Here is a 21,811-nt window from a genome sequence, read left to right as displayed (position 1 = left end):
GAACACACAGAATGTGAGGATAATAAAAACCTATTGCTTTGCTTAAAAGGACGATTATGAATAGTAATATTTTCTCTCACTAGATGGCGCTTATATTCGAGATTCCGGATGACATTTCATATACATTCCTCCCTGTCATCTTCTTTTCGATTCAGCCGTTCTTCACAGAGTGAAGAGCGTGATACTTGATAATGAATAGACTGATATCTGCATATAGGTACGAAAGCAAATTTACATATAAATAAGCCTTCACTCTTTCAAAATACTGGTAGTCAATGCTAAGGTGTATTAAAAATATTTTCTTTGGTCCACATATTCTGCACTTCAGAATCAGAAGGACCAAAGTCCAAAAGTTGCGATTTTCTGTTAATAAGTGCATTAAGTAATAAGTGCATAAGTGCATAAGTACGCTGAAACCTATTCTGCACCGAGCATGCGAACGTAATTCTTTAAAAACAATATTTTTCAATTTTTTACTAGAGTTAAAAAAAGCGCGCGTCCCATTCTTTGCATGGGCCAGAAGACAGTTCTTCCTCTCTTCTGCAAAATTATCATAGTGTGACTTACGCTCCTCTGGCTCTGAGGTGCAGTATTAATATCGAGCGCAATACCACTTGACAATGATTGCGAATTTCTAACGCTGATATTAAATGCACTGAAAAAGAAAAAGAGCACGTTATACAGCGTGACGTCAGGAAAATTTCCAACCTGCACAGGGCGAGATGGTCTGACGGTGTCGAAAATGGAATTACAAGAAGACGTTGATTGTAGACGATGAACAAGCGAAGACTAGAATTTGCTGAAATTTTATAACATATATTTAGTAGTACAAAATTTCCGTCATAGATGGCGCTGCAGCTTCATATTGCTAAATACGGAGAAATTGGACAACGGCGCGCCGCTGTCCGCCATGTTCAGTCCAAGTGCTTTTAGCTCGAAATGCTGCGCTGTGTGAATTTCTAGATTTCCTACGGAATGTAGGGAATGAAATTTCTGAAGAATAGACTGATTTTTCTTCTCCTCGTATTTCCATCAAACGGAGTGAGCGCCAAGTCTGGCCATCCGGTGCCAATCGTTTCGTATCGTCATAGCGCTTACAAAGAAATTTTTTTTCCTCAAAAATTTGTTCATAAAGATAGAAAACAAACATATATTTGTGATCTTCACATTTCATTTCATAATATCATAACTAGCTTCTAATTTTTTCGATGAAATGTACTGTGATATTTGGGGCAGAAGATGCATTACGGTCTACGGGGAGTGAGCATTTTGGACATAAGATGGCCGCCACTCTGAAGTTGTCCTATCTATCCGTATTTAGGATCTCTAGATCATTCTACCTTGTAGCGACATCTAGTGAAGAAATGAGTAACTATTCAATGAGTAAATATCGCGATTCTTCAACTCATACAAAATTGATAAATAATTATTTTTACTGAGTGTTTTTTCACCAAAAACCTCCTTATTGCTTCCTTTTTGTAAAGAGGAAGTATTGTTGTCGTGAAAATCTTTCACTTAAATATCGGTCTAAACCAGGGTTGCCAGTTGTTGGAACTGTAAATACCGGACAGGTTTCTAGGAGTGGAAAGGGGGGGGGGGGGATACTTTTGAAGTTGAGGACGGTTACTGGATATGGTATATTTTTAAGGGGTGCTTTCTGACGTTGAACGTCTCTTCATGATAAATCAGAAAAATTCAATCGTAACAAAACATTAAACCTTACAAAATGTCGCCGATCAAAATATAAAAATCCTTTTCATTGTGATTGATGACGCATGCGCAGAGATACATTTTTTACTATATACATTAGTCAATGCGCCAAAAGGAAGCAATCATTCGGCTCCTCATGGTCTGCCGCCAAAACAAAAACCAAACTAAATCGAAAATAACTTTTTCGTTTGCTGTCATGTGATTTTCTAATTGCTCTTTATTTCACATTTTTTATTTTACTTTACTTTTTTCCCTTAAAATACTGTCTCGTTTTGTAAAATATTGTTATTAGCTGGAATAAGGGACTTTAGGCGTCCCGTATGGAAGTTCCCCGGGACGCGGGACAATATTTAAAAATGCGGGACTGTCCCTTGAAATCCGGGACGTCTGGCAACACTGGTCTAAACATCCATTTCGCTCTCCCCCGAATGAATGCTAAGTTGTTTTTTTCTTGCCGGACTGCACCGCACTTGCATTTGAGCATTTGAGGAGGTAGTCATTAATAATAAAAAAAAAAATTTGAATTTTGACATCTTGAATTCAAATTATGTTTTTCGCAATCACGAGTGTGTGTATGTAGGCGTGTGTGTTTGTGTGTGTGGGGGGGGATATGTGTTTGTGTGTAGGGGTTATGTGTATGTGTGTAGGGATGTGTGCTTGTGTCTGTGTGCTGGCATAAGTGTGTGAGTAGTTGTGTGTATGAATGTGTGTGTGTGGGGGGATGTGTATGTATGTGTAGGCATATGTGTTTGTGTATGTATGTGTAGGCAAATGTGTTTGTGTCTGTGTGCAGGCATGAATGTGTGGGTACTTGTGTGTATGTGTGTGTGTATCTTTTTGTGTGTGTATGTGTGGGTGTCTGTATGTATGCGTGTGTGTATCTGTTTGTGTATGTGTGGGTGTCTGTGTGCAGGCATGAATGTGTGGGTACTTGTGTGTATGTGTGTGTGTATCTTTTTGTGTGTGTATGTGTGGGTGTCTGTATGTATGCGTGTGTGTATCTGTTTGTGTATGTGTGGGTGTCTGTATGTATGCGTGTGTGTATCTGTTTGTGTATGTGTATGTGTATGCGTGTGTATTTGTTTGTGTGTGTGTGTGTGTATTTGTTTGTGTGTGTGTGTGCGTGCGTGTGTGCAGTTGTGTATGTATGCGCGTGTGTGTAGGACATGGATGCAACCTGAAGACGGCTTTCGCTATAGGAGCAGCATCGTGAGGAGCCCGTCGACGGTGATGGTGCGGAGGGTGGCGGTGGGAAAAATAAAAAGACGCCAAAAACAGTCAAGTGAGAACAATAAGCAATCGTGATTGCTCAAAAAAAAAAAAAAAAAAAAAACACGAAACGAAACACTTTGAATTATTCGGCTATCATACGTCCTAGGAAAGAAAGAAAGGTATTATCTGACTTGGTTTAAAGTTTTTAGAACTACGTGAATTAAATTTTGATAAAATATCAAGTGTTTTGAACCCAAACTCCAAATGTTTGAATATTAACCCCCATTTTTTTTAAGACACAAATGAGTTCCTAAAACTATCAGTAGCTGAGTTGCGAACTTTCATTGCATTCCGACTTGTAGAAGAAAAGACACTAGCGAAAAACGAATCATGGACCATCACAGTATTTAAATGGATACTTGAAGGTCAAAGTTTACCGATCAATGCAAAATAAATTACTGTTACTCCTGATTGTCCGCGTGGCGAATTATCCGCGGGTCATTTAGCAATCAGGAGGAGCATGTATTTTCATAGCAAAAAGGAAAAACAAATGGCTGGTTTTTTTTTTTTTTTTTTTGTCAAAAAATTGTAAATTGAAGCTCATTTGTTGTTGTTTTATTTATTTATCTGCTTATTTATTTATTGCGTTTTCTACATCGTATATACACTTGTTCTTATGTTAAGTTCTATTGGATACAATATAAAGTAGTTTTGCTGTATTTTATATATTTTCACTGTTTGTAGAAAGTTGCAGTTACAGCTAAAGTTATAGTTAAAGTTAAAGTTGTAGTTACAGCCAAGTATTTGAAGAACAACAGTTTTTTCCTTATTTTAGCCTTTTTGCGGTTTATCCGCGATTTCTATTATCCGCGGCACTTGTGCCACTCCATTCCGCGGATAATCGGGAGATTACTGCATAAATAAATGTTTCTGCGTTTATAACTGAAACTACGCACTATAATACTTTAACTTTAAGTAATTACTTGACAACTTTCGAGTTTTGCTAAAGATATGACTTCTTATCCAACTAGGGCAATCATAATATTACGGTTACAGATTTTAAAAGAAAGAAAGAAAAATCTTCAGTATTTTAGCATTTTGCTTAAAACTTAGTTGGAAGTAAAATTCCGCTACGCACTAGCACAGCCAGAATGTTTTTTTTTTCTGTAGGGGAATTCAAAAAGCCTTTCCACATGCATACAGGATGTTCCGTTTTAATCTGCAAAACCTCTATTTTCGCAACCTTTAGTCCTAGAGGCATACTTCCACTTGCAAAAAGGTTCAAAATCAGATAAAGAGTTAAAATATTGAAAGTTTGAAGTGAAAATAAAAATGAGTCAAAAAAAAAAAAAAAATACAAAACTGAACTTTTTATACGGACTCCAAGTCACCTAACTTATCTTCAGGAAATAATCTCCATTGAAAAATAATTACAACACAAAATGTTTGAAATTAGTACGACCAATATTCACCGAGATATGAAACGCAGTGTTTTGTGATTTAAGCCACTTTACACTTGCCGTCTGTAACACTTTTTGGGGGGAACTATAGCAGTTAACAAGGGTTTAAAATTATCTGTGAGCATAGAGTGTGGTTTTAGAAATTGTTCGAGGTTTTGTAATGTGTTCTTACGTATCATGGTATAATATTTGAATTTATTTTTGAGTAGCAATAAAAAATATGAAATACCTTTTTTTTTTAAATTTTACTTTGACAACATGTCATTTTTTTGAAAGAGCGATAAGTTCCAAATTTATCTTCTTATGGGCCCTTAAAACTTTGAACTGGAATGTTTCCTTGAGCTTTGTTCGCACAAATGTCAAGTTTTTTGTGTCAGTAATAGTTTTTAATGGAGATTATTTCTCTAAACATAAGTTACGGGACCTAGGGCCCATATAAAAAGTTAAATTTTGTATTTTTGCTTCAAACTTTCAATATCTTTACTCTGCTGCTGATTTTGAACATTTTTGCAACAGGAAATAAGCATTAAGGACTAACAGTTGCGAAAATAGAGGTCTTGCAGGTTAAACCGGAACACCCTGTATAAACTACTGTACTAGGATCGGCAATAATGTTAAAATCAAGGCCGGTAGGAGATTTTTTTGCCCCCCCCCCAAATCTGCTGCACCACACCTCTTCAGTCAGGGATATTCTGTTACCTTATTTGGTATTATATCTGAATAACTAGTTTAGTTTTTTCAAGAAACAGGCACAGCTGCCCTACGTTCATCTGCATTTGGAATGGTTAGGAGCTGAATTGGCATTTAAAAATTACAAAAAAGGGCTACACATTTTATAGACGATCTAATGCTGATGCGTTACTGTCCCTTTGAATTACATGGATCAGATTTTCTCCGAGACCAAGTCACGTTCCACACCTCCGACCAGGAGTGTATGATTTAAAAATAATTCTTGTGCAATGGTGCAATAAGTGATCACATTTCTATGTTGATCAATTTTTTCTGAAAGTTGAAATTAACTTCCACTGTCTCGGTTTGCAAAATATACCGTCGCTAAAAAAAACGAATGGGCTTCTCAAAAAAAAAAAAGAGTTATACCCACCACGGAAATGTCCAAAGTCGATTCTATTATACGATCAATGAGCGTATCTCTACAATTAATATTAAAAAAGTTACAGTCCCTCACACTGGTGGCGGTTCCCAAGCGATACAGTAAATTGGAAATCTTTAAATTGATTTTCTGCAAAATGCTTAAAAGCGAGATACGCCCCATTCGTCTTTTTACCGATGATACGGATCCTCAAACAGAAGAAAAATTGATAATTTAGCATATTATAAAAACTACCGAATATTTTGAGCTCAAATGTGATGGATATCGGTATAAAATATCTTCTAGACTATTTCCCCATCAAAATATAATATAGTTTCAGATCATATTACAGATAATGACGTTTTTATTTTTGGTTTGAATCATGCTTTGAAATAAAAAAAAAAAAAAACAATCTTTGCCGTACCCTAAGTGGTTTATGTATGACATGCAAAAGTATCAAAAATCCTTTCAACATTATGAGATGCTTTCTTTACCTGACTGAACACGCGCGACGCAAAAGAGGGTAATGTGTTTATGAGTCTGTGTATGCATGCTTGTTCCTATGTGGCGTTGTAGAGGCTAAACGCCTTGGCCAATTTCGATGATTCTTGCGTCAATCGTCTGTCTTAACTTTGGGAGTGTCACTAAACACATTACAGTGATCAAAATTCCTATTCCTATTCCTATTCCTATTCAGAGTCAACAACTGACTACAACTGTATTTATGTCGAGGACTGCATACTAAGTGCCTTGCCTCCATTATTTTATATACCGATAGATGGCAGCATCATCACCGGATCGAACAGTTAATGAGAATTTAGAACTAGTCCAGGAGCTAATAGCGAACCTGGTGCCAGCACCCCCAGAGGTATCGTTTCACTTGGAGGACATTGAGACGACGAGCATATTTAACGTCGCCCAGTCCCCTTTAATGACGACGGTGGGTCTTCGATGATCAAAATTCACCGTTAAAACAACCAGTCGCCATATTGTCAGTTCGGGATCGTGTTGCACGCTACCTGCGTGTGACAAGTGCAGGTAGCGTTTTGCTGCTTGAGTTTTTGTTTACTAATAAGTCTAATAGTTCAATTTTCATCTCTAACATGTTGCATTTGTTTTTATCGTGATTCCGAGACTGAGTTTCGTGACGTGTACTTTCTCGACGGGCTTTTTTAGTTTTGCGCGAATGATTTCACTTAGGACGTTTTCGAGCTCGCGTCATCATTTATTATACAGGCTGTTTATAAAGCTGTAGTTGACTTAAGTTCGCGTATTTTTGCTAAAGGTCAAGCATATGTAGTTTTAAGCCGAGTTAGGTCCCTAGAGGTAATAATCAGTAGTTTAGACCACAGCATGTTACTTAATAATCCTCAACATATAAGCTCTCTCATTAAAATGACAAGATTGCGAAATTTATCGTCTTATAATCATAATAACCAAGTTAATGAAAATTGACTAAAAAGTGAAAAAAAAAATTATTTAATAAAAACAAAAAAACCCGACTGCGTAAAATTTTTTTTTTTAAAAATAAGCTCAATTGTTTAGAATATTATTAAGTAGTACTGAATAACTACACCGTTGAAATAGTCTTATAATATCGTTACACACATAAGAAAAATCATAAGTTCAAAAGCTGAATAAAAGAATCAACAGCCGGAGCCCATTCAAATTTTACGGGGTTCTTCGATTGTTCAAAAATTGATCCTTTTATTCTGCTTTTGAATGTATGATTTATTTTATGTGTGTATCGATTCACACATTCAATGGTGAAGTTATTCAGTTGTACTTAATAATATTCTAAACTACTGGGCTTAATTTTTTTTAAAAGTTTTCTTTTTTTTTACGCAGTCGAGTTTTTTTGTTTTTATTTAATAATTATTTTCTATTCTCAATTTAGTTGCGAAGCAACAGCTGGAGTAAATAAAACAAAATTTAGTCCCGCTGAAACTCAACCAGTTTGGGTTTAACTCAACCAGAGCAGTTGAGTTAAAAGATGATTCTGATGCCAAATATGTAGTCAAAAAGGGGGGCTCTCATAAAAAACTTTAAAGTTCATGTACAATAGTTTTGAAACTTAATTATGTAGAGTGCATTATTTCTGAAAGACTAACACTTTAGACGTCTCTCTAATGGCAATAGTCTTTGAATACGAGCGAGCGTTTCGTTTCGTTTTTTTTTTTTTAATTTCTAAGACTGTACAATATAGCACAGGCAGTACTGCAGTTTGTGCTTAGAGTCATCTTGAGAGTGCTATTGATGTTTTATCACTTTCAAGTACTAGAAGGGTATAAGGCCTCTATATATACGAGCCGGCGCATCATCAGCTTAAGATCAACCTTTTTGGATCGGAGCGCGTGTTTGAGTGGTTGTCTTTTCTGGCGAGTAATCGCGTTTGGTGGTTGTTCTCTGCGAGCGACTATTATCGGCACGTGAATTATATATGAAATAAAGTACTATTTTCGGCAAATTTGGCGAAAGCCTAAACTTGGCTGTGGCAACCCTAACAGCGCAACAATGAAAAATCCGATCCAAATTGGCTAAACTTAAGCTGATGCGTCTGCTTCTCTGTATAGCGGCTCTACAGAATGGTATGGGAGTAAATTTTGACGTCATCAGTGGAGATAGGAAACTAGTGGTATTTAGGGGGCGGGGCTCTCCGGGTGATTTTAAGTATTAATTTAAAAATAGCTAGCTACCCGATTAAACTGAAATTGTGTCTGTCGTCATAAAACGCCCTGACTTTTCATTAAAAAAAATGCATGCAGAATTTTCATTATTCCAACTAAGTTTTAAGCAAAATGCTAGACTATTGAAGTTATTTTTTTCTATCTGCTCCCGTAATATTATGTTTTCCTAAGATGGGTAAAAACCGATCACTTTGGAAATAATAATTTGAATTTGATAAACTTTTTTGATTGCATTGATCAGAAAACTTTCACCTTAAAGTACCATTTACAAATGCGCTGACGGTCCCTGAATTGTTTTACGCTACTATCTGATATTTTACTTCACGGAGTGCTATGAAATTTCGTACCCAGCTGCTTTTCATTTCAGGAATTCATTCATATTGAAAAAATAGGGGTCACTATTTGAAAAATCAGATTTTGTGTTCATTTCACTTTGTATATGATCCCTTACTTCCTTATCAAAGCAAATTTAATTTACGGAGTTTTACAGAAGACTATAATTCACGCCGAATGACATCTCTGTTTCTTTTCTAGCGATCATAGTCTCAACTAGGGTTGGTTGTCGCGTGGGTCACTGGGATAAGTAGGCCACCCCCCTAAAACTGAAATATGGATCAAGTTTTCAAACTTTTTTGCACTGATCATGTTAACTTTCATCACTGTGATTGGTGTTGCACATATTTGGGCATCGTGGAATTTTTTTTCTAGGGCGTAGCGCTTAGTCCAAAAAGAGAAGAAAAAAAAAAAAAAAATTCTGAATTAATTTTTTTTGCGAGTTCAAGCATCATTTTTTAAAGAAGTGTTTCTAGGTTAGTTTTAATTATTTTTTTATGATAATTATTTTTTCACGTATAGTTTAACTTAGTTCAAACAGCAACAAGAATTTTTGTGTAAAATATTGTTAATAATTGTTTAAGAGTAGGGGTCCCACTTACCCCATAAACTGGTGCTATAAGGGGTAAGTGGGTCCCCCTATAATAATGGAGATTTCAAAATCAAAAGCAGCTTTGTATTTGTAAAATACAACTATGATGACATAGTAGAAATTGATAGTTCAGCTACAAAAAGTTCAAAAGCTGGTGATTATGTATTTGTTAAACTTACATCAAAGTAAACCATAAAGAAGGTCTAATGTTGGAAGTTGAAGATATAAATAAAAAAATTATGTTGAATTTTTAGGAACAACAAGAAATAGTGACTTTTTCTTGGCATGGTGCAGATGATGTTGGAAAAATTACTGAGAAGGAAGTAATAATGGTTCTTCATAGCATAGACGCAGTCATTTAGTGTTTCCAATTTCTTTTTCAACTTATATTTTTGGCTAATTCACCAAAATTGATCTAAATTAACTGTATTACGTTCATTAAACACACCTTCATATGTAAAAGCAAATATACCTATAGGCTTTCAATAAATTTCACAAATGAAATAGTTTTGTTTTAAAATTTTCCGTGATACATTTTTAAAAGACAGTAAGAATCTCACAAATGGACGCATTTACAAAAAAATAATTCACACTAAAAATTTACATTCTTTATCATGTAAGACCCCCTGACCCCGCTTTTTTTTTAGATATGTTTCATTTAAATTTTAATAAAAGCGGGGTGACCCACTTACCCCTCACTGTGGGGTAAGTGAACACCATTTCGATTTTTTACAAAATATAATCGTTAAGAAAAGTTAATGCATTATATTAGAAAATAATGATGATTTTTTGTTTATTAATGATATCCAAGATAAAATATGACAATGAGTGAAATTTTTTTTGTTTCAAAACTTTTGTGGAAGGTTTTAAAACGAATTGTTCTTTAATGGGTCCCACTTACCTCAACCTTCTCTATTTAGTTATAATTCTTTGGCTTGTCTTTTCTTCTTTGGTCTATCTTTTATCCAGCCTTTTAACAAATGTGGGGAATGACTTTTAACAAGAGTGCACATTCTTTCGGTGAGAAATCACTTGATTTGGACGAACGTATATTAATATTTTATGATCTTTTTTAAATACTGGTAGTTTTAATTAGATTACGTGTGATTCGTCTTTGTGGCGCGGCGTTTTGATTAGTGTCCGTTCGGATTACGAGAATTTTGGTTATGAAGGTTTTACTATGAGATATTGCAATAGAATTAAAGACTTGTGTCCTTACTTTTCAGTACAGTCGAGTCCCGACTTACGCGAGGGATGCGTTCCAACACACCTCGCGTAAGTCGGAATTTCGCGTTGTGGAACAAGGTATGTTTAATGTTTTATAAGCATACCTAATTGTTTCAGACGTTTGTAAACACCTCTCATATTATTTCAAACAATTTATTAACTATATATTGCAGTATCTTTTACAAAGAACAACCTTTTTCTGTATTTTAGAAAAAGCGTTATTATTTGACATAAAATTCTGTAATTTAGCACAAAATCAATGATTAATGGGGGAGAGAAACTTAAAATAAAGCAGTATGGTACTTACAGTATGTACACTACGGCATTATTATAGCACTTAACAGTATAGATATAGTAAATATATTTATAATTTAAAAAATGAAGAAGGTTTTTGCAGCGCGATCAGAATGTATTTTATCAACATTCATATGTAAAATGAAAAAAAAAAGTAAAGAATCGTAGCGGTTATTTGTATAAACTAAAGTAAAGCCTTGTTTGTTTAGACTAATACAGTGAGTGAACTTCCGCTTTCAGTGATGCTAAAGGGATGAAAGTAAATTCACAAAACCAATATTTAGTGTCAACGAAGCCCATTCTAACTCTCCGCCGCTCTTTTCCGAAAAATTTCATGTTGCAGGCGAGTAATTTGTATCCGCACTAAAAAATTCATTACTCATGAAAAACTCGCGTTATAGCCATTTCGCGTAAGTCGGATCGCGTTGTAGCGGGATCCGACTGTAGTTCTCGAAGATCCTTGAGTCCCTTTTTTCTGGTTTCTTCTGTCTGGTTGAGGTGCTTAGCCGCGTACTCCCTTAGAGCACTGGTGATTACCGTGCACATATACGGTTAATGCACTACCTTTTGTCCCGCTGTTCCTTAAGTATGGGGAATAACTTTTAACAAGAGCGCATATTTTTTTCGGTGAGATAGTAATCGAGGATCGGTCGAACGTATATTTATATTTTATGATCTTTTTTATATACTGGTAGTTTTAATTAGATTACATGTGATTCGTCTCTGTGGCGCGGCGTTTTGATTAGTGTCCGTTCGGATTACGATGGTTTTGGTTATAAAGGTTTTACTATGAGATATTGCAATAGAAATAAAGACTTGTGTCCTTACTTTTCAGCAGCTCTCGAAGCTCCTTGAGTCCCTTTTTTCTGGTTTCTTCTGTCTCGTTGAGGTGCTTAGCCGCGTACTCCATTAAAGCGCCGCTGACTACCGTACACGAATACGGTAAATGCTCATCTGATCGAAGTGCCTCGCTGCGTGAGCTACATTGAAGTTGGGCAGGCAATTCTGGCAGCATACCTGAAATGAACAAGACGCATCTTCAAACCTTAGAACAATGGGGCTGTTTCCTTCAGTCAAAAGTACTACTTTTAGTCACTGAAATTGATAGAATAAGCAAAAAAAAAAATTAATTTGAATTCTGAAATTTTGATTTCAAATTATGTTTTTCGCAATCACTAACTGAGACAGGACCCTACTCATTGGAGTTAGTTTCTAGAAACGGCTCCTGTCCCCCCGAAGCCTGCCTCTCCTCCTGGGCGGTTACATGTGTATAGTTGTGTGTGTAAGTGTTTAGGCTTGTGTGTGTGCGTAGATCTGTGTGTATGCACGTAGACGTGTGTGAGTGTATGTGTTTGAAGTGGTGTGTGTGTATGTGTGTGAGTGTGTGAGCGTGCGTGTGTGTTTAGGACATGGACGCCTCCGACCAGGAGAAGCGGATAGCTCAGGACCGGAGCAGCCGCGCAGCCTACAGAGGACGGTGGACGGTGGTGCTGCAGAGTCTTCTGGTCCAAGCTGAAAAAGGCACGGACCTCAAAAACGGTCAAATGAGAACAATAAGCAATCGTGATTGCTCAATAATAAATAAAATAAAATAAAATAAATAAATAAATAAATAAATAAAAAAATAAAAGAAAACGAATTTGAATTCTGAAATTTTGTATTCAAATTATGTTTTTCGCAATCACGAGTTGCGACAGGACCCTACTCGTTGGAGTTATCGTTTCTAGAAAGGTCTCCTTTCCTCCCAAGCCTGCGGCTCCTTTTGAGCGGTTACGTGAGTATAGTTGTGTATGTGTATTTGTAGGCATGTGTATGTGCGTAGACCTGTGTGTACGCACATTGGCGTGTGTGTAAAGGCGCGTGTGTGTGAGAGAGTGTGTATGTGTATGAGCTTGCGTGTGTGTAGGACATGGACGCCACTGACCAAGAGAAGCGGATTCCGGGGAACAGTGCTCTGAACCAGATGAGCCATGCCCGAAGAGAACGGTGGATTGAAAATGGAAGCAAACATCAAGGAAGGTCAAATGAAAACAATTAGCAATCGTCATTGCTAAAAAATAAAAAAATAAATAAAAATAAATAAATAAATAAATAAAAAATGAATAAAAATAATAACATTTACCCAAAAAATAGGTACTTTCATTTTTCCCAACAGTTATTTTTTACTTAATTTTTCAAAATGTCCGATTTTTCAAACAAGGCGCGATCTTTATGACGTCACAATTGATGCACTTTGGCGCATCTTCCAACCACGTTTGCACGCAATGATAATCAAGAAGCGAATTAAATATGGTGCTTTACGCTTGCTGTCAACCATATCATTGCCAACACACGTGAGTAAAGATGCGAATCAAATATTTTGCTCTGTGAATGGGAACAGTGAATGGCATTTCATCATTTGTGATGTCATCGGCAGAAGCGTAAACTATGAATGCGCACCGGTTAAGCAAAGTTTTTAAAAATATTAAACTTAAACAAATTATTTAAAAAATGGTCAGATCCTATGTTTTTAAGCATGCTCTTTCAGAAAAAAATACCTTTAAAATTTTAGAAACGACCCCATTGTTTGTTCAAGTACAATAAACAGAGGAGCTTCACTTGCAAGGGCAGGGGCAAAATTCGCGATTGTGACCGGAAACAGGGTAACTAAACTATTAAAAAATAAATAAAAAATGGCAGTCTTGGGACTGGCCGACTGAAGTTACATTTTTAATTAGTAGCATAAGCTTATAACGTCGAAGTTGAAATTGTCGAATTGACAAATTTAGCTGTATTAACTGAAACTTAATTCGATTTGTTGTTTCATCATACATGGTGTTCCAAAAATGACTGACACATTTGAAAAATCAATATGCTTGGAACAGCAGTAAATTTTCACATAGACAAGCTTTCAAAATTAGTTGCACCGTTCCCCAACAGATGGCGCTGTGGATATTTTAAAAAGGTATAAACGGAAATGCAGTCTGTAAGATTGCCGAAATGACCGGTATGTTTGAAAAATCAATAAAAACAAAACGAGCAGCATAGATTTTTCAAACATATCGGGCATTTTGGCAATCTCATAAAAACAAAGCGAACAGCATAGATTTTTCAAATATATCGGTCGTTTTGGCAATCTTACAGACTGAGTTTTTATACCTTTTAAAATACCTGCAGCGTCATCTGTTGAGGAACATTGTAACTAAATTTGAAAGTTTTTCTGTCTGAAAATTTACTGTTGTCCCAAGCAAAATGCAACAAACGATATATTCCTGTCACTGCCCGTTTAGTTTTTATTGATTTTTCAAATATATCAGTTATTTTTGGAACACCCTGTATGTTGTTTAATAAAAACCTAACTTCTGACGGCTCTCGGTTAAGTTTAAACCACTAATTATTTGGCAGTAAGTCGAATCGCACCATGCTGCAAACACGCGCTAAGGCAAAACTACATGCAATATAACAGACAGCCCGGTTATCGCATCCTGAGACTGCAGTTTCGTTCTTATTAGAACGATGTTCGCTTAAATAAGAACGAAATTGCAGTCTCAGGATGTGATAACCGGGCTGTCTGTTTATTGCATGTAACACAATTAATATTAGGTCAACGAAAAGCACTGAAAATCAAGCAACAATAAACAATTTTTTAAACAGCCAAAATAGAAATTAAACCAAATAATCAATCAGAAAGTTCGATACCATTGGGCCAGAAGCTCATAAGTGAAAACAACAGCGCTTGCTACGACGAACGAATCTCATTGGAGGAAAGACAAAACCGATACAGCTCAAAAGAAAAAAAAATGAAAAAACATTTTTAATTTACAAAAAACGAAATATAAATAAATGAATAAATAACTAAAATAAACAATAACAATTTTTTGAAGTATAATAAAACGTACAAGAAACTGGATAATAAAAACAGACAAAAAAAAAAAAAAAAAAGACTGTCAAAAAGAAAAAAATATGCACTACACAACTAAACGTTATATGCGTTCAAAAAAAGGGGGGGGGGGATGGAATAATGATAATAATAATAATAAACTTTCAAAACTTGAAATAAATAAAAATAAGAACGACAAAAAAAAAAGAAAAGAAAAACATCAAACCACCATTGAAGCAAAATCTTAAAAAAAAAAAAAAAAACATCGTAAAAATAATTAGAACTTAAATATGAATAAGAATCACCATAAGTATGACATGATGCACGAAGCAACCATCAAAAAATAAGTTATTTATATTTTAAGATATATCTGCAATTGTAATATTTATTAAGTAAAAGATACTGAGTTGTTAAAAAGTTTCTTTCAAAAATCTTTAATGCAGGAAATTCTTAACTAAGATTAGATTCAAAGAATAATCATTCATAGCTGCCGTATTTGAAACTATAACGTCAAATAGCATTTTTAAAATTTTAAGAAATAATATCAAATACAACGAATATCCAACTCAAAAGATGAGGATGAAAAGGAAAAAAAAAAAAGAAACATAGGAGGAAGGAACAAAAGTAAATACAGTATTATAACATGCGAGAAAAGCAAAATTAAACAGAGACGCAATTGAAAAGAATTTTTCAAACAATGGCAGAGGATCATGTGACTCCCCGTCTACCAATCACAAAGCAAATTAAAAGTCAAAACGAAGTGAAATCAATAAACAATCCTGATTGCTCAAAAGAACAATAAATAAACCGTCACGAAGAGTTATGAACATAAAATCAAAGAACAGTAAAATCACTTCGTTTCGGGAGCAGTAATTTCTACGAAAATAAAGATATTGGTGAGTTCGCGAGCTAAAACTGTCTCGAATTTCCTTTGAACAAACCGAATGTTGAAAAAAAAAAAAAAAAATGCGAGGCTTAAATGCTTGCCATTCTGACGGGCTCGCGAAAATTAAAGCCTCTCGGAAGTAAGTGCTTTTACAGTAGCAAAACTATACTGTAAGTGCTTTTACAGCAGCAAAACTATACTCTCAAAACTATACTGTAAGTGCTTTTACCAGAGCAAAACTATACACTCTCAAAACCATACTGTAAGTGCTTTTACAGTAGCAAAACTATACACTATAAAAACTATACTGTAAGTGATTTTACAGTAGCAAAACTATACACTATCAAAACTATACTGTAAGTGATTTTACAGTAGCAAAACTATACACTATCAAAACTATACTGTAAGTGCTTTTACAGTAGCAAAACTATTCATTCGGCATCACGTTAGCTACAACATTAAAAAATTAAGAATTTCATGATTATCCTACCTTTAGTTAATAGAGTTTTATAATGCTATCAGTTTACCTTTTTTTTCCCCAAGTGGCAGACATTTATAAATTTATGCGTATAGTTCTTCCACAGCAGCACAATACATTATTAACTTATGTCTTAAGCAGAAATTTAGTTGATAAACTCACAGAGAAGTAAAGCAAACAGTCAACACAATAGCGTAAGAATTTTTTTGACTTGCATACGAGTAATCCTTTCATTCATCGCGGAATAAAAAGTCTTCCCTCTGATTAGCGTTCTAAAATTAACTCGACGCGTGGTGCCATTTCTTTTCTTATGCTGTCCGTGTAAACACGACTGGAGGTGTAAAAAATGAACCTCATCTTTTTAACGGAGCAGTGGGGGTCGGAGTTGGACTGATTTTGGGGAAAAGGAATCGAAGTTGGAGTTGAGAGTCAAGGATTTTGAAATGCCAAGAGTCGGAGTCGGTCATTTCCCCTCCGAGTCCACAATCTGCCATGGCTGCAGACTCGGAGTCGGAGTCGGACTATTTTGAGGAAAAGGAGTTGGAGTTGGAAATGGAGTCAAAGGCTTCAAAATCCCTTTCGACGGAGTCGGTCATTTTCCCTTCAAGTACACAATCTACCATGGCCGTGGAGTCTGAGTTGGAGTCAGAGGGATTAATTTTGGGGTAAAGGAGTTGGAGTCAGAAACGGAGTCCAAGCCATTGAAATTCCCAAAGTCGGAGTCGGTCACTTTCCCTCTGAAAACACAATTTGCCATTGCTGCAGTGTCAGAGTCGGAGTCGGACTGATTTTGGGGTAAAAGAGTTGGAGTCGGAAACGGAGTCGAAGGTTCCAAAATCCCCGAAGTCGGAGTCGGTCATTTTCCCTCCGAGTTCACAATCTGCCATAACTGCAGAGTCAGAGTCGGAGTTTGACTGATTTTGGGGTTGAGGAGAGAACCTCAGAAAGAGTAGTCGGAGGCTAAAACTCCCGGCTTCGATTATTTTCCGTCCAAATCCGCAGCCCTGCTTTAATAAACCGTGGACGCATGAAGATTTGTAATAAGTATGACGATTTCGTGAATCTGTGTCTGGCACCATATAGCTGCTCCTAATAGGGTCCGACTAACGAAAAGTGAGGCCCTAGGCCTTCAATGATTTGGAGACCCCAGAATAGCGGGATGCAGTGGTTGATTTACAGATTTGGGGCCCATCGTAATATATTTTCGGGGGACTCATTGTCAATCACAGAATTATATGTAAATCATTTATGAATCCTCTTCAGGGCTATTCATAATTGTGACATGGTAAGTTCACTAATGGCAGAATGAATAAAAATTCTCCTTTAAGAAAGTATTTTATTTCCAATGAACAAGTCATTTTTTTTATTATTACTTTAAAAAGATTCATGAATTTTTCATACAGCTATGCATACTTTTTAGGTAATTTACGGCCCCAGGTCCAGGCCGAGATTGCCTGCGCGATAATCAGGCCCTGGCTCCTAAACAGATGAACCGATTTCGGTATTGCCAAACAATACTTAGAGATATATTTTAGGCTCTCTGCGGTTTGTCCTCAATGGCTTCTAAGATACATAAATATTTTATTTTTACATATTTATTTATATTATTAATACCATTATTATTAGGGGCCATTCATTAATTACGTAAGGATGATTTTGGCAGCTTTTGACCCCTCTCCTCCCATGTAAGGGTAAGTTAGATTTTTCAAACCTCTCCCCCCTATCCTTATGTAAGATTCTATTTAGTTTTCAAAATAACAAAAAGACGATTCAAATTAAAAGACGAATCTTACATCACTAGAATCGAAATCACTATTATTAAATTAAACCTTTTTGTACAAAGAAACATTTACTAAGAAGTTAGAATCTAGACTGAATGTTGTTTCGACATCTTTTTTTTTAATATGACGCGATGTTAATTAAAAATAAAACATGCCATACATAGTGCGTTTCTTTTATTTTGCACTACTCATTCTTTGTAAATCAAATAAAAAACAGCTCACCCTAATACGTTTTTTTCCGTCCAGACGCAAATGTAAAAATAATCCCTGTCAAACCACTTGACCGCGCAATTGCAAATGTAAATATCGATTTGGAAAATGCTACGTAAGAATGGGTTTGAACCCCCCCCCCTCAAAAAAAAAGATATGTAGAGATATTTCCAACCCTCCTCCCCCTCGGGACCCTTACGTAATTAATAAATGGCCCTTTATTATTTTGAAATATTTGTTTTAAGTATTCATGATCGATTCAGATTAAATTCTTGAACGTATTCCCACTGTGTGTGTGTTTCTAAATATGACTAACAATTCCTTAACTTTTATACTAAAAATACTCTAGACTTTGGGAAAGATTTCTATAACTGGGAATCATGGCAATTTGTACAATTGTCTGGTCTTTAGCTTTTTAAAGCTAAAGACCAGACGATAGCACCGAACTACCAACTATCAAAATATCTCTTATTTCAATTATTCATCCATGACAAGAAAATTTTAAAATCATTTTTTCTATGATGAAAGAATCTTTTTTTTTTTTTTTGACACTCTTTTTAAAAGCCGAGAGGCTGTCTGATTTAAATGTCGTCGTATGCAAACACAATAAGTAAATGTACAATAAACAGATTTTTTAATGGCAATAAATCCTTATTCACCATTAACTTTGTGTTTTTAAAATCATTTCACAATGCAATAGTATCTCTAAGGTTATTGAAGTTCAATGGTTAAAATTTGAATTCTTATCGCTATATTTGTATCAATTTGTAATTGGTAAACCAGGAGGTCTAGTATTACATGAGTATATTACATACTAGTGGTACCCACACGGCTTTGCCCGTAATAGAAAAATTAAAAGGTCTTTTGGTTCGCCTGTATACTTACAAATAATGTATGGTGAATTTTCTCGCCAATTGGCTTGTACCCATGTTACGGTTCCACGTTATGATAATTTTGTACCTCGCCAATTGGCTTGTGCCCATGTTACGGTTCCACGTTATGATAATTTCGTAATTTACTCGTCCATCTTATGATAATTTTGTTCTTAAAATTGGAATAAAAAAGAACCACATCGAATTTTCGAAAAATCGCTTCGAAGTGCACACCCCCATACTACAAACTAACTTTGTGCCAAATTTCATGAAAATCGGCCGAACGTTCTAGGCGCTATGCGCGTCACAGAGATCCTGACAGACAGAGATCCGGACAGAGAGACTTTCAACTTGATTATTAGTAAAGATAATGTGAGTAACTAATGATCAAGAACTAAAAGAAGGAAATTGGAGGCATGGTATTTCAATTGAAGGGCTCGGGGTAAGAATGTGATATGCCACATGAAGTGAATTTTTCAGTAGGCCAACTCCCAATTTATAAAAAAATATTTGTTGAATTTTTCAAAGGTATTATACATTCTGTACTCTGCAATAATGAAAGCATATGTGTTTTTCTCCTAATGACATAATTCGTTGTCACGTTTATTTAAATTTTAGTTATGAGAAACAAAAATTTTGTTCGAAAAATCACTCTTTGTGGCTTGTCACATTTCTGCGCCGAGCCCTTCAATTGATAAAACCCCAATTTCCTCCACTTGAATAAATAAAGTAAATGAAGATAACTAAATTATGAATCCAGTAAGATATTGTGTTTGAAAAACGTAATAAAAGAGAGAGAGTGAGAGAAAGAGAGAGAGATTACTATGATTTCTATTTACAGAAATCTTACATACCTGTAAAATAGTTCGCCACGTACAGAGATATATCCACTTTCTAAATCTTCTGTTTTCTTTCTTCTTAAACAGTCCTTACCAGAATATAAGACGATTGTTTCACATATTTTTCTTTCTATTCCTTTCAAATTTCCACTGAATTAATCTATACTTTCCCTTTATACAGCAACGGAGAAATATTTGAAGCAATAAATAACGAAAAATAAATTAATCTAAACAGGGAAAGACCCCAAATCCTCTGCTGTCCACGAAGCCCAAGTGTTGGAAACAGTTCCTGCGAAAGTAGTTTATTAAATCGTTGAATGAGATATTTAACCTTGTGAAGATGTTTTTAACTGTAACCGGTCTTATGCCTTTGTGATGAAAAGCTGACGTGAGCGAGAGTCAAGGGAAAGTTTAGACCCTCGGGGGTTCGATGACGGAACAGGTTACATCCTCTTTTTCTTTCGATGTTATTTCTAGGTTGTTCGATTGGAATTAGTTTTACTGTTGATTGCAAGCGTGCATTGGGAGAACGTTGGCCGACTAGTTGGATCTGCGGTTAGTTTACACCCAGAGGAATAGGTAGCTTAAAAACGGAAGAGGGGGGGAGGGGTGTTTCCCCCCCTCTCTCTCCAGGCACGTCATTTCAAAAATTTCGAAGGGAGAGGGGTTAAAGTGAATTTACTTGATGCATATCCTCATATATTGGGGAGCGTGGCCCAAAGCGGGTAGACTTTCGAAGAACGCTCGAAAATTGTAGTTTTTGGGATTTTTATCGCAACAATTTCGGTTTTATTTCCTAGCAGGATTCTTCAACTTCAAAATAAAAAATGCGATTTTTGTATTATTTAAAACCCAATATTTGTTTATTATCAAACTTTACAAATATATGAGAAACCCGCTTTGCCCTACCAGGGAGCCGAAAGCGGATAAGCTTAACTAATTGCGTTTTGGTACATTTACCAATCAAGTATGAAGTTATAAATGATTAAAATAGTTGACTATAAAAAATATAAAGCAGTTGTACTTATCCAATTTAAAGTCAGCACATTCATTTATTAAACATGAAGAAATAACTGATTAAATTAATAGACTAATTAATTGCCAGCCTAAAAAATACCTTTTTAAAGTTTTCTTATCCTATTGAAGTAGAAAATCTAAGTCAGGACACGAGTCAAGAAGTTATAAGTAACTATATGATTAAATCCTATATCCGCTTTGCCCAAAGGCACGTTTTTTATTTTTCCATTATTAGAACCTTAAACTTAAAAAAGAAATAAATAAAAATAAAAATAAAAATAAAAACAAGTAAAAAAATTAATTTGAATTTTTGGCATCTTGAATTCAAATTATGTTTTTCGCAATCACGAGCGTGTGTGTTTGTGTAGGCGCATGTGTGTGGGTGCGTGGGTGCGTAAGTGTATGTATGCATGTGTGTGAGTGAGTGTTGTGCGTGTGCGTGTAGGTGTTCGTGTGTGTGTGTGTGTGTGTATGTGTGTGTGTGTGTGTGTGTGTGTGTAGGCGTTCGTGTGTGTGTGTGTGTAGGCGTTCGTGTGTGTGTGTGTGTAGGCGTTCGTGTGTGTGTCTGTGTAGGCGTTCGTGTGTGTGTGTAGGCGTTCGTGTGTGTGTAGGCGTTCGTGTGTGTGTGTAGGCGTTCGTGTGTGTGTGTAGGCGTTCGTGAGTGTGTGTAGGCGTTCGTGAGTGTGTGTAGGCGTTCGTGTGTGTGTGTAGGCGTTCGTGTGTGTGTGTGTGTGTATGCGCATGCGTGTGTGGGACATGGACGCCACCGCCCAGCAAAAGTGGATTTCGGGGGACAGTGCTCAGGACCAGCCGCGCCGCCGCCGGTGGACGGTGGTGCTGCAGGTCCAAGGTCCCTGGTCCAAGCTGAAAAAGGCACGGACGCCAAAAACGGTCAAGTAGTGAGAACAATAAGCAATCGTGATTGCTCAAAAAAAAAAAAAAAAAAAAAAGAAATGAAATGACTGTCGTAGTTTGTAGGTGGATGGTGTCAGAAAGACGTAACGTTATTGACAAATAATAAAAAAAATCTGGTCTTCGACTAGTCAGAAGTTATAAAACTTCAGTTTTACTTCCTTTTACAAAAAAAGAAGTATTGTATTCGCGAAAATATTTTCACTCAAAAATCGACCTTAATTTCCATTTTGCTCACCCGCGTATGTGCGTATTCATAGAAATTTGAAATTTGGTACGTAGACCCCTAGTGGGGTCTAGGTGTGAACCTCCCCTTTTGTTTGCATTCGGTATTTCTAAAGGGGTCTTTTGC

General features: G+C 35.9%; 1 protein-coding gene across 1 annotated transcript in view; it reads right to left on the bottom strand.

Moving 5' to 3' along the window:
* LOC129227939 (retinaldehyde-binding protein 1-like) overlaps window positions 1-21,811 on the bottom strand; it is an 80,779-nt gene that overhangs the window by 21,972 nt on the left and 36,996 nt on the right. Inside the window, exon 2 of the mRNA XM_054862562.1 lies at window positions 11,434-11,622. Within this exon, the coding sequence (XP_054718537.1) occupies window positions 11,434-11,622 (189 nt within the window). The remainder of the gene's footprint in view (window positions 1-11,433; window positions 11,623-21,811) is intronic.

This window comes from Uloborus diversus, chromosome 8 (assembly GCF_026930045.1).
Source record: "Uloborus diversus isolate 005 chromosome 8, Udiv.v.3.1, whole genome shotgun sequence".
NCBI lineage: Eukaryota > Metazoa > Arthropoda > Arachnida > Araneae > Uloboridae > Uloborus > Uloborus diversus.
Note: the sequence above shows the minus strand (reverse complement) of the source record. Positions and strands in the feature narration are given on the sequence as shown.